General features: G+C 34.3%; 1 protein-coding gene and 1 pseudogene across 5 annotated transcripts in view; both read right to left on the bottom strand.

Annotated features, from left to right (window-relative positions):
• The window catches only part of UBR1 (ubiquitin protein ligase E3 component n-recognin 1), a 184,606-nt gene that overhangs the window by 44,024 nt on the left and 125,933 nt on the right, over positions 1 to 14,649 (bottom strand). For all 5 annotated transcript variants that reach the window (XM_032622213.1, XM_032622215.1, XM_032622214.1 and 2 more), the window contains 8 exons: positions 14,115 to 14,163; positions 13,567 to 13,721; positions 11,953 to 12,052; positions 10,897 to 11,006; positions 7,856 to 7,942; positions 6,497 to 6,678; positions 2,264 to 2,469; positions 549 to 642 (listed from right to left, as the gene is read on the bottom strand). In XM_032622213.1, the coding sequence (XP_032478104.1) occupies positions 549 to 642; positions 2,264 to 2,469; positions 6,497 to 6,678; positions 7,856 to 7,942; positions 10,897 to 11,006; positions 11,953 to 12,052; positions 13,567 to 13,721; positions 14,115 to 14,163 (983 nt within the window). The remainder of the gene's footprint in view (positions 1 to 548; positions 643 to 2,263; positions 2,470 to 6,496; positions 6,679 to 7,855; positions 7,943 to 10,896; positions 11,007 to 11,952; positions 12,053 to 13,566; positions 13,722 to 14,114; positions 14,164 to 14,649) is intronic.
• Positions 8,554 to 8,963, bottom strand: LOC116749845 (annotated as a pseudogene).

Raw genomic sequence — 14,649 nt, 5'->3', positions numbered from 1 at the left:
ATATAACTTGTCTCCTGCCTCAACAGCATGGAGATACAATACAGATACTACCTCCCTCAGTTTCCAATGACCAACTGAAGTAGTAAGGGCTATTACAGGAAAATTATGTATTTTAATCTGATGCCAAAAAGGTAAACCCTACACAAAATATTTCGCAGGAATTATATTTCTGAACTTTTGTCTCTTCCAGATATACAACTAGAACTTCATGTCCCCTATTCTATCTCAAAGGTACTTTTCCCTCTATGTTTTGAGGGGAATGAGATTTTTATAAAGATTATTACTTCTTTTATACAAATACTGATCAAAAGAGACTAATTAGCTTGTGCAAAGCAAGTACAGTGAAAATTTTAAGTTGATAACTTTACACACCAATTTCTAAGGGTGATACTATAATGAGTATCATGCAAACAAAATCAGTAATTAAAACTGCTTCAATTATTCAAATAAGAAAAAAAGAAGACACGAGAAAACATGCCTTTTTGTGGCCTTTAGAGAACTTCAATATTCCTAGCTTCTTTCAAGAACATGTCAGAAGGACAACTTACTTCTGCCAGCACACTGCATGCATTACATGACCACAGCTTCCTGTGTAAGTTCCATATGCCAAGTCTGAATCCATGAAAAGTGGGTCCACGGTTTCTGATACAGAAAGACAAAAATATGAGGTATGTATTCATCTGTCCCACAATCATAAAAAGAAACCAAACAAAAAAAGAGGTTATCAGGTCTAAAATTCTAATCATAAACTTTCTTAGGAATGTCCAATAAAAGTGTCACAATATCATGGCAGTAGTATATATATTCTTAAGAGTAAGTAAAAAGAGGAAAATATAAAGCTAGACTTCCAGGTGTGATTAGTATGGATTGATGACAACTTCTATTTTTTTTTTTTTTTTTTTTTTTTTTTGCGGTACGCGGGCCTCTCACTGTTGTGGCCTCTCCCGTTGCGGAGCACAGGCTCCGGATGTGCAGGCTCAGCGGCCATGGCTCACGGGCCCAGCCGCTCTGCGGCATGTGGGATGTTCCCGGACCGGGGCACGAACCCGTGTCCCCTGCATCGGCAGGTGGACTCTCAACCACTGTGCCACCAGGGAAGCCAACAACTTCTATTCTTGATGTACATTTTATTTTAACATTAGGCTTTAAGTTGCATTATCTTGGTTGTTGAAGCGATTTTCTATGATTCAAGCACAGTTTACTTTTGTATTTTAAAAGTGATTTGACTGGGTAACTTTAAGGGATATTTAGAGGCAATATAATCTACTGGCTAAGAGCACAGACTATGGGGTTCAAAATCTGATTTCACCATTTATAATTTGTGGCTTCTGACAAGTTAATTAATTTCTCTGTGCCTCAGTTTCTTCATCTATAAATGGAGCCAATACTGGTACCTAAATCACAGGGCTGTTATGAAGATTAAGTGAGTACATACACATAAAGCACTTAACCAGTGCCTGGCACATGGTGAGTATTCATTAGATGTTAACCTTTTTTATCATTATTATTATTCCAAGGGTATTTATAAAATAAAGCAGCTAACTCCTGATGTGATATAAGAATTACAACATATTACATAATAAGTACTCCAGCCAAGAAAATGTTTAACAAGAACCTAACCACATGGCAACAACCAGACAAATCCACAATGTAAGACACTGTACAGGAAAACTGCCCTGCATTCTTCAAAACACTTATCATGAAAAACAAAAAAAAAAAGGCAAGTGACTATTCTAGATTAAAACAGACATAAAATAAGCAACATAGGAAACATGTCTGAATCCTAAATGGAAAAAAAAGTCTAGCTAAAAAAAGACATTTTGAGGGCAGTTGGGGAAATTCAAATATGGATTTTATATTAGATGATATTACTGAATTAGTAATTTTCTTAAATGTTATACTGGTATGCTAGATATATAACAGATTATCTTTAGTTTTAGAAAATGCATGTGGAAATATTTAGGGAATATTTAGGGAAATGTCATGAATTCCTACTTTCAAATGGTTCAGCAAAAAGAAATGGAGATAGATAGAAAGAGACAGAATGAGCAACGTGGCCATGTGTTAACCAAAATTTTAAAAAACAAAGGAGCCAAAATGGCATGTAAAAATCTAGCGTCCATTTTATAAATGGGTAAAATGTGATCTGACCAAATAAGGCTAAATACAATCTCACTCCCAAACTTCTTTCAGATAGTATTTTTTCTAATTACACAAGTATGAAAAGAAATGCTCAAAAAGACATTTATTAAACAATACATACCCCCTGAGAGTTCTATGGGTTTTCCCCTGTGCTGGGTTAAGGCGGTGGATTTCTGGACACAGGCCGATAATACCATGGCATTATTTTCTAGCTTCACCTCTTGTTCTTCTTGGCAGAGGATGCATGTCAGCACCTCCTTTTCAGTAACAGACGGACCCCGTTTAGGACCCAAAGCAATTTTACAGTAGTCACTGACTGCTGGGGTGCTAGCAAGAGAAATGACCAGAAATGAGGACACATGTTTTGGTCACTTGTCTTTATATTTTGGTAGATTTTAAGTAACTTTAGGGCAAGAACTTTAAGAATAAAAAAAATAAAATAAAAATTATATTTAGCAATATTAGCTTAAAATCTTCCCCCTTGATTTTTCTGACTTTTATCAGTTAATTTGCTTACTAGAAAATACATTCTGTGTTGATAAGTGCAAAAAGAGAAAAAGCAGATCACAAAGTAGAATGCATATTATAATTATAGTTAACTTACTGTACCAAGAAGCTGTGAATCTGTTTTTTCTGATTATAAAAGTAATACATACTTATTAAGAAATTTTGGAAAGTCTAGAAAAATATAAAGAAAAAAATAAAAAGCATCATACTCTCACAACCTAGAAATAACGACTTGTACATGTCCTTCCAGTCTGCTTTCTATTTATAACATTTTTACATAATTAAGATCACATTACATATACGGTTTGTGTCCTGCTTTATTCACTTATATCTTAGCTGTTTTCTCATGTCACGAAATTTGCTTCAGAAACATTATTTTTAAATGGCTGCACAGTACTCTCACTATATGTGCCATAATGGTTTTATCCATTCCCTCTTATTAGGCATTGAAGTTTCTGTTCTACTTTGGTAGCTATTAAAATTTAAAATATACATCTTAATGATTTAGCAACTCATAAGATGTATTCAATGTGTACAATAATAAATAAGAGCAAATACTTACAAAGCACTAATTGTAGTGTGAGGCACTGTTTCAAATACTTTATGTTACCTCATTTAATCCTTCCAACAGTCCTATAAGGCAGGTACTATTATTATCTCTATTTTTCAGATGAAGAATCTGAGGCCTAGAGATGGTAAGAGACTTATCTAATGATTCATCTAGGAAGTAACCGGGCCAGGATTTCACCCAGATGATCTGACTTCACAGGCCATGCCGTGTAATACTGCCTCGCTATCCATGCAAGAAGCTCTCTGAGATATCATATATCATCCAACAAACTGGAAATAACTTAAATGGTTATCATCAGTATACATGAAATTACATAATACAGAATAGTATGAAGTTTTTAAAAGGTGGGTCTCAGCTAGGTGTGGTACTTACTACTTTTTAGGAGGGGTTCAGCAACATGTGAGTAAAGTTAACTTTTTGGTTATCATAAGGACTAGGGGGCACTACTGCACTTCAGTGGATAAAGGGCCAGAGATGCTAAATGCCCTGCAATTCATTAGGCGTAAGAACTGCTGTCCAAATGCCAAGAATGAGGAATGCTAAGCTTGGTTTTTTCGGGTTTTTTATTATTTTATTTATTTATTTATTTATTTGGCCGCCCTGGGTCTTAGTTGCAGCATCCAGGCTCTTAGTTGCAGCATGCAGGATCTAGTTCCCTGACCAGGGATTGAACCCAGGCCCCCTCATTGTGAGCACGTTGTCTTAACCACCGGACCGCCAGGGAAGTCCCTGAGCTTGTTTTATATGTAAGAATATACATATACAGATTTCCAAGACATAATATTAAATGAAAATGGGAAACTGAAGAATGATACATGCATAATAACATTTATGCAAATAAAACAAAAGGCTGAATGACACTATATAATTCCTATGGTTACATATATTTGTATCTAATAGCACAGTAAAAATTCTTATAAGATATACATAAAACTTATAACCAGAGTATCTCTGAGGAAGGGCAGAAAGGGGTGCAGGATTTGGGCCAGTACTCAAATGGAACTTTAACTTTATCTCTAACATTTGATTTTTAGAAGGAAAATGTGTTAATATAACTGTAATTAAAATTTTAAATGTAATTTGTAAATGTAAATTTGTAAATGTAATGTAAATGAAAAATGTAATTACATTTAAAACATGTAAGAGAATATATTTGTGACTTTGGGATAGGAAAAGCCTTCTTAAACAAGATACAAAAAGTTAAAACTCGAAAAGACTGACAAATCTGTCTTTATCAACACTGAAAACTTTGCTATGGCTAAAATTTCATAATTAATGTTAAATAAACAGGAACAACATATGGGAAACATGAAACAAACTTTAATATCCATAATTTTAAAGGACTTCTAGAAATCAGTAAGATAAAAGTAAAGTATCCAATAGACATGGGCAAAGGATAATAAGAGGCAATTCTCAGAAGACAAAATTTAACAGGCTAGTGAATAATTATAAGAAAAGATGCTCAACGTAGTACTAACCAATCAGGGAATTTCAGGGCACAAATTTATAATTTTGATTATACCAAATATTTTCAAGTACTGATAATTTTAAGTATTGGTGAGAATGAAAGAAACAGGAACTCTTCATACACTGCTGGGAGTAGAAATTGGTGAAACTACTTTGGAGGGCAATGTGGCAGTATCTATTAAAATTTTAAATAATTATGACCCAGCCCTTTCATTTATTAGATTCCACCCTTGAGAAGTACTTATAGGGTTGTGCAAGGGGGAACATACAAAAATGTTCTGACATATTGTTTGTAATATGGGAAAATTGGGAAACAAGGGAAAAACAACTTAAATGTCCAAAATCTGATAAATAAAATATTATATATCCATACTATGGAATACTATGCAGCAGTCATAAAGAATGATGTAGAATCTACACTAAAGGTCTATCTGTATTGACATGAAAAGATTTAAAAGACACTGAATGAAAAAGCAACCCACAGAACAAAAAAGGATGGTAAAATTTTAAAAAGCCACTAAAACACACAAAACAAGACTCATTATTATTCACATACACATGTTTACAAATGCATAGAAAGACACCTAGAACCATAGTTATTATCACAATGGTTATCTGTGGAGAAAGATCAGGAATGCAGAGGACGGTCAAAGGAGACTTACTGTGTTATGTGAATTGTTTTCAGTGAGAACACATACACAATTTTATGTGTACAATCAATCAGGCAATAAAAATATATTATGAAAGCACTAGGGCCATTAATTAATTCTGAGTACATTTCTGCTTACATCCTCTTGTTTGAATAAATATACAGTAGTCTCTTGTTCATTACTTTCTAAATGTTATATTGTTCATAGGTAATATCAAGAGGGTTGGGACTTCTGCTTGTTGTTTAAAGTTTTGTATTAGTTTCTAGTTTTATTACTGTTGTCATCCCAGGATAGTTTACCATCATAATTTTAATCTTTAAGATATAGAGTCAGTATTCTCTGTGGTTCTTTGTTAGCATACTCAGCTTCAGGATTACAGACATATTATGTAAAGTATAATGTTTACTGTTTACTGTTATTGCAGAAGCACAATTTCCTAAAAGTATCCACAACGCACATTGTTTTAAGGAGCAGTGAAAGCTTGTTTTTAAAAATAAGCATAGAAGGGATTTTCAATATTTTAAATTGGAATGCTTTTCAAAGAACCATTATTTTGCCTCCTCCCTTTTCTCACTGTATCTAAATAACAGCCCACAAAACACTACTCTCAGAAAGTTAACAGATTTCCCCAAGAGCACAGCATAGTGTCATAGTCAGAAAACGAGGTTTACTAATTCCCATTCCAATGTGCTCTCCATGACTAAAACTATAGGCGTTGCCTTCTTCCTTTTTTAGAAAAAAGGAAAAATTAACATGGACCATCTTTTTCAAGTGAAGGGTTTTTTTTTCAATCTGTAATAGCAGCAGTCATTTTTACCAGAACTCACAAAAATGATGTGGAATATATGAACTGATACATAAATGTGTACCTAAAGAAGTCCGCATGTACAAGATAACAGGAGCTGATTTCTATCTTTGCTGTTTCCATCGTCATGCCTTTTTGTGCATAAAGGTTCCCGACTAACTTCATTGTGCACTTGAACAGTTTATCAACATAAAATTACATCCAGTAAGAGGCTTCACTGTGCCCTTGCTAGCTTAAAAATAGTGTAATTTCTCTTACTTTGAAATACATTTTGAAAAAATATTATTTAAAGTGAATATGTAATTTTTCCTACAAGAAACTGGGTTGCTAATTTTTAGTTTTGCTTTATTTTACCTCTCTTCCTCCATAATGGAGTCTTCTTTCCCAGACATTTCTGACGTACTGTCATACATGAGTTTGTGAGTTTCAATAAAGTTCTTCTGTAAGGCGGACATCTGAGCCATGATCTTCTGGCGATGAAGCCTAGCAGCTTCAGCTTTTCTTTTTCGTTCTGCTTTTTCTTTATCATGAGTAATCTGGGTATTAAAAGACCAGAAAAATTAGGTAAGATCCATTGTGAAAATTTACATATACTGTTCAGTCATGCAAAATTTCCTAGATTAAACTCAGATTCAATCTGATGACTCAAAATTAACATACAGGCTCCATCACATCTTACAATAATTGTTCCATTGGTTACTTCAATAATTTAACTTATTAAAACATTTTTTTAACTTAAAATGCCAAGTATCTTAAATATCTAATAAACTGCTTTTTATATTCAATGCAGGTATATTAAGAAACAAAATTAAATGAAATAATAATTTTGAGGGCTTCCCTGGTGGCGCAGTGGTTGAGAGTCCACCTGCCAATGCAGGGGACACGGGTTCGTACCCCGGTCTGGGAAGATCCCACATGCCGCGGAGCGGCTGGGCCCGTGAGCCATGGCTGCTGAGCCTGCGCGTCTGGAGCCTGTGCTCCGCAACAGGAGAGGCCACAGCAGTGAGAGGCCCGCGTACCGCAAAAAAAAAAAAAAATAATAATAATAATAATTTTGAATCATTTGTCAATCATTTAACCACTGACATTTAATCAATTTAAAGACAACTTGATGTCTAACAGTTACTACTTAACACATTGCTAAGAATGAGAACTTTAACAACATTACTGAAATGCATTGGTGTCTTTTTATTTATTTTAACTTAAGTCCAGTGTTTTTCTTTTAGGAAAGATAGTTAATAACCACAAGTAATAATATTCTAATGATTTTGAGATTAGAATCATCAAAACCTGATTCGTTATAATATTATATTATATTATAACCTAAAGATTACTGTGTTTCATTAAATCTTAGATGCACCATAATCTTGTGTTCCACTAAGAATGCTGCTGATTAAATAATAAGGCATGGATTATAAGACATATTCCAATTTCAGACATTAAAATATTTCAAAAATTAATAAAATATGGTATTTTCAACAGCGCTGCACTGAACGTCAATTTCCTCTACTTTTGTGAAATATATGTATTATATTGGATAACTATGTATGTCAACTACCACTAATCCCTATGGTACAGAAACACAATGAACAATAGTAGACATCTTATATACCTTACAATAAACAGGTTCCTTCTCACAAAAAGAAGCAGCTCCCTTATACCAGTAAAGTTCAAAGACAGAGATGAACGTCATCATCATTATAATGTTATTACCTCATCATTTTTAATAGATTCTGATCCTGATGTAGTTGCTACAATTAAACAAGATTTTTCTCTTAATCGCTTCACGGTGTCAAACATCTGTGAAAAACAGATGAAATGTTAAAAAAAGATATGGTTAGATTGATCAGGAACAGAAAAATTCACTCAACTGATTTTGTCATCATGTCTCCAAATGTCTTTGACTTAAACTTAAGCTATTTATATATATTTACACACACACACACACACACACACACACACACACACACACACACACACAGAGAGAGAGAGAAATACCTGCAAATACATAATAAATAGCAATCCAGCTAAGAAGAAGGTTGGAGATAGCAAAAATCAGCTGAATCAGTCTGCAGGGGTGAGCATACCTCTGCTTTTGCTATGGAGATTTTTAAAAATAACATTTTTAGTGCAAAGACATATAAAGACAAAGATACAATATGGAAAGTGATACCTTTTCTTCCTGATGCCAGTCCCTCTCCCCAAAATCAACTAAATTAAAGATAATTAGTATTTCTTTTCAGGAAAAAAATCAGAATATATATTTCTTTATATTTACATATATTCTCATAAAAACCGATCCTACTGCACACACTGTTTCCTACTTTCCTTTTTCACTTCATCATTTATCTTTAGAGGTGTTTGCAAAACAGCTTATACAGATCTATCTTACTCTTTTTTTTGTCTGAGTTTTATGGTTTTATTGACACAAATACAACGTGCACATGAGCTGTGTACTCATTTTCTTCACTGCACAACCTGGCACAAAGATTGGTGACTCTGGTGGCCAGCTGGGCTGCTCTCTCTACAATAGCTTTACAGTTCTTGGAGGAGACATTGTGAGCAGTCTCAGTAGAGTATGATTTGTTGCATAGCAGCACTTCAAGCTCCTCGATGTTGTGGACTAGGAACTTTCGGAAGCCACTGGGCAGCATGTGCTTTGTTTTCTTGTTGCTCCCATCAAGATCTGGCCCTTGAATCTTCTGAGCACCCTACTGTCAATACCTCTGGGTTTCTGCCAGTTACACTTAATTTTGACATACTGGCCTGACTGGTGCTAGATGAACTTCTTGGTCCTCTTTTTGACAATCTTGGGCTTCATGAGGGTAGCCACGATGCCAAGTAGGAGACGGCCGCCACCTCCGCAGGCAGTGCCAAGGAAGAGCTATCTCATTCTTTTTAACAATATGAAGATTTCAGAAATAGGAGAGCACATCCATAAAACTTGTAGTATTTATATTTTGAAAGAGCCTCAGTCTTATGTGGAAAAAACTCCCACAAGGAACTTAAAACAAAACTTTATATTAACCATTTGGATAAAGTATCTAATGTTTATAAGAACAGATATTTGTGATTTTTATATATTTTGGCAATGGACTTTGGTACTGTAATGGAAAAATGAACTTTCAGGACCTGAACTCCAATTTATAACACCAGGTCCATAGGATATAAATGTTGGACTAATTGATGGCTCAATTGACTTTTTTAAAATTGTGGTAACATTGGTTTATAACATTATACAAGTTTCATGTGTACAATGCTGTATTTCTACATCTCTATACACTACAGCATGCACACCACCAAAAACTTAGTTTCCATCCATTATGATACAGTTGACCCCCTTAGCCCATTTCACTCTCTCCCTACTCCCTTCCCTCTGGTAATCACTACTCTGTTCTCTGTATCTATGTGCTTGATTTTGTTTGGTTTTATCTGTTCATTTATTTAATTTAATTAATTTAATATTCCACATATGAGTGAAATCTATAGAATAGTTATCTACTTTACTTCTTTTGTTTTTGTTTTATATTTTAAAATGATTATATTGGTAGGTTTAAGAAAAATAGTAAATATTCATGAAATTTACTTCAAGAGGAATCTTGATAACATCATTACCTTATAGTTACATATCAAATTATATCACACTTGTTTAAGGAGTGTCTCTGATTAAGTAATAAAAAGGACTAACTGCTTGAAGTACAAATCAGTACAAAGATCCCCAATTGATGTAACCACCCTATATTCTAATTATCAACATAATATCTAGCTGATAACATAAAAATATTTTCATAAATACAGTGACAGGAAGCTCCATAACCTTGGCTTCATGTTTCCATTTGGAGGGTTTTCCATTAAAGTAACATTCCTGACCTCTCTCCCTACCCCTCATTCACTCCTCCCCAAAGGCACTGCCATCCACCCAACAGTTCAAACTCCAAATTAGGAGTCATTTTGATTTCTCTCACTTCTTCCATCTAATGTATCAGCAATTTCTATAGCTCCTACTATCACATTATACGTGAATCAGTCCAGCTTCTTGCCATCTGCTTTCTAGCTGAAGTCATGCTCATTTCTCACCAGGATTACTGCAATAATCTTCTAATGGTTACCCTGTGTTTACTCTTGTCCCTATAATCCATTTACCCCTGACCTGTAAGGTCCTATATGATCTGGCCCCGGCTGTGCCTCTGACCTTGCTGCCTACCTTTCTATCCCTCCCCCATTATGTTCCAGTCGCACTAGCCTTCTTTCTGGCCTCCTTAGAGCTTTTGCATTGCTGTTCCCTCATTCTGGAGGACTTTTCAAGATTCTTATAAGACTGGCTCCATGTCATTTAGTTCCAGTGTTACCACCTAAAAGAGGCCTTTTCTGATTACCCATCTAAAGTTACCCCTACTCATCTACTGAATTATTCTGATAATTTTTTTGTTTATTGTCTGTAGCTCAATGTTTGCAACATGATAGCAAGCACCTTGTCTGTCTTTTTCGGAGCCTAGAAATGAGCATGGCACATAAGCAGGTACCCAATACATATTTACTGAATAATGAAACGAATAAATGTTAATTTATTAAAAAGAGCCCTCACTAAAACATAGGGAAAATAGGATTACTAACATGAAAAATTATGAGTGATCATGAAAATCAGTAGTAAATGATTTTACAATTAGAGAATATTATGGTTTAATCTTAAAGGCAAGCAGAAGATTCTTAAATATTTAAACCAAGATAATGATCAGTTTATTTTTCAGTTTTACCTGGAGTATCCATGTAATCATGTCCTTCTGGCCTTCTAACTGGGGAATTCCCTTGAGTTTTTCTAAAAGCATTTGTATATTTTGAGCATTCATGGCTGAACTTCCCAATCCTTTTTTAAAACACAAAAAGTATATATCATGAACATATATCTTCATAATTATGTATAAATTATAATTTATAGTTAATGTTATTCACATTGATAACCAAAGTTTGCAGTCAATCCCTTAACTACATTAATTTTTCAATGGAAGAATCTACAATTACATGAAGTATTAAGTATTAAATTAAAGAACTTGAAAAACCGAAATTACTTTAGGTCTCTCTTGTATATGTTCCACTGGGGCTGCTAAGTGAAAACTACCCTTAATGATATATCTTTTGCCTTCCCTCTACTTGGCTCACTGTCTAAAAGTACTTACTGAGAACCAAAGCTCCCAAAAATACGGAAGTGGGAGCTGTCCTATCCATAAACTGAATAGGTTTATGATGTAGTCAAGAATCTAAAAAATAGTGTTTAAATAGAAAATGAGATGCTTTTGTCTTATTGATCTTATAAATCAATGTTCCTAGAATGTGCTCTGAAAAAACTGTCTTAATCATGTAGCGTTTAAGAAAAATCTAATCTAAACCTATCCTGCTCTTCCACATTGAAAATTGTGCAAAACAAACACATTATCATTCACTCAGACTTCCGCAATCATTTTAAATTCAGGAACATTAATATCTTCCATAGATGGGTAGCGTAAACATTATGGTTGAGATAGCAGCAAATATTTGATAATACTGAGACAAGGAATGAAAGTAAGAAACCATCAATGTATGCAGCACCCCCAAAAGGGGGGTGAGATCATGCAGTAAAAGGACTGCCGTGGGGATTAAAAAACATACCTGTGTTATTGAAAATGTTAAAAACTAAAAATGCTACAAAAAGACTTAAAACAATTTCAGAGTTTTCTGTCTTAAGGACTAACAGATTAAAATCCTGTCAGAGCTAAACTTTCTGTTACAAATTGGCAAATAGCTGAAACTGTGTTGAAAATGATACTAAAACATACTTGAGGCCTTATGGTAAAAGTCAAATGTCACTTCTTCTTCGGGAGATTTTTGAAGCTGTTGCTTTTCTTCTAGTAAGCCCAATGCCAGAATATGAAACGCCTGAAAAAGGAAAGTAGGACAAGATCTTTAAAACTGTGCTTCTTCAGGTAAATACATTTTAAATGGAGGTAAAAAAATAAGCAATCTGATGGGTAAAAAATGTGCAAAGGTCATGAACAAGCAGTTCACAGAAAAAGAAATGAAATATACACATATGAAAAATGTTCAACCTTGGGAGTTGCCTGGTAGCCTAGTGGTTAGGATTCTGGGCTTCCACTGCCGTGGTCTGGGTTCAATCCCTGGTCAGGGAAGTTCCCGCAAGCCACATGGCACGGCCAAAAAAAAAGGGTTCAAGTTCACTTAAAATTAAAGAAATGTGAGTGAAACAAGATCATCTATTTTTCACCTATTAAAATGGCAAAAATTTTAGAGCTTAGTAAAATACAGAGCTGGCAAAGGTGTTAGGAAGCAGGCACTCTTCACCACACCGGTAATGGGAAACTAAATCAGTATAACATTTTTGGAGGCCAATTAGACAATATCTATCAAAAATGTAAAGGTACAGACCTAGTGCTAGGAATTAGTGTAACAGAGTCACTCACTTAAGTGTACAAAGATATTTGTACAACAATGTTCATTTTAGTGTTCTCTGTTATACAAAGACCTAAAAACAACCTAAATGTCTATTAACAGGAGATAGTTAAATGCATCATAGATGTCCATATAATGAAATATGCAGCTATAAGCATGAGGTAGGCCTATATGCTCTAATGTGGAATGACTTTCAGATGATACAAACCTTTAGGTAGGGCGATGGGAGGCAGGGAGAGAAATTTTAACTTTTGATTTCAAATATATCTCTATGGGTTGAAATTTTTACTGCATTTATTTACCGCTGTTATAAAAAAAAAAGTGATATACACATAGAGTATGATAGCATTTAGAGCCTCCAGACCAATAACAGCCAAGGAAATTTAGTTGGCAGGTGATAAACAAATATCCTATTACAGCTACCAAAGGTGACATTATTAAATAACTTATCCATAACAGTATGAAGAAAAAAATAACTGCTTCCATTTAATGAGCTAATTCTCATAACAACTCTATGAAATAATTATATGTAAACCCATTTTAGCAATGGGGAAATTACTCTTTGCTCCTTAAATGGGAAGTGCGCTAACCCAAGTGAGGTAAATTCAAGCCTAAACCTGTCTTCAAATCTTTATTATACTGTCTCCTGATAATACAATGTGAAATAAAAATACAGAAAACTATGATACAATAATGACATGCCAATTTATTATTAGCAGGAACAGCCCTTTTAAAAATTTTTCTCTGCTTTTTTTTTAATGTAAATGATTCTCAAGAGTAAGGATCCTAAAAACTTGAGAATGTGTCACAAGGAAATCTGTGCCACATCTAAGCTGTTTTCAATGACCCTTAGGTCTCAGGTGCTCTAGTTGTGGTTCTGAATGAAGTCAGAAAGTTAGACTACTGATCTTCTCCAGACCTCCAAGAACTCTATGAAGTAGAGAAAGTATTTGAAATAGAGAAAATATTTTCGGTATACATACCATCTGGAGCATCCCTTCGGTCCACAAGTTAGAATCTGGGTCTACTGCCTGCTCAAATATGGTCCTGAGAATGTACATCATGATATCACAATTGAGAAGGTTAACTGCTTTGCTGAAAGCAGGGCAGAATTCAGGAGGAGGAGGTGGTGGTAATGCTAAAGTGGGTAGGATATCAATGTCAGGAGAGACAAATAGGTACAATTTTATTTGGGTTATCCTTCATGCTAAATTGCAAATGTCAGAATTATATATTACACGCAAAACAACACATGATCTTTGTTACCTTTAAAGCACTGAAAACATCAATGTCAAGGGAAATAAGTCACTATGTAAGTCACCCAAAATAAACTCCATTTGTTATAAATTTAAAATTCTATCACCACTGATGTAGGCTATATCTTAATATGTGAGCAAGAAACAAAGGGTTCTTTGCACTTCCATTAGTTGCCCACTCTCAAAAAACAACAAAAACAAAACACTATATGCTTTGCTGATACAAAATCACAGCATATAGTCAAAATGAGTCAATTCAGTGTCTCATTTTTTACCTTCATCTTTGTTTTCCTGTTTTCTCCTTTTCTTCTGCATATGTTCAGCCTATATATATTTAAAAAAAAAGTCTATCTTAAAATACACCACTTGACAAGTATGAAACAAATGGGGTACTTTGAAGCAGGCAGGAAAGATTCACAAACCTACCAAAATACTTTATATACTGAAATATGTATTCAAATGCTACCTTATTCCAGAAACAAAATGGTTGCCCTAGGGAAAACCACTGCAAAATAGATGGGTAATAATCTTCATCACTAATTTAGTCCCCATTCTTTCAGTCAACAGTATTTACCTAGTGTCTATTATATACAGGGCATTGTATGACAAACTGGAAATTATTCAGTTTATAAGGACAAAGCCAGATATTACCTTAACTAAGTGATCTAACTTAACATCAACCCTTAATGGGACAAACAGACATTATATGTGCCTACTGATGTGATGCAATATATCACTTATATAGTATTTTTGCCCTAAGATGTTTAACTTGAATCTACTCACAAGAATACAATCAGACATATCCAGAAT

This window comes from Phocoena sinus, chromosome 2 (assembly GCF_008692025.1).
Source record: "Phocoena sinus isolate mPhoSin1 chromosome 2, mPhoSin1.pri, whole genome shotgun sequence".
NCBI lineage: Eukaryota > Metazoa > Chordata > Mammalia > Artiodactyla > Phocoenidae > Phocoena > Phocoena sinus.
This window is presented reverse-complemented; position numbering and strand designations above follow the sequence as displayed.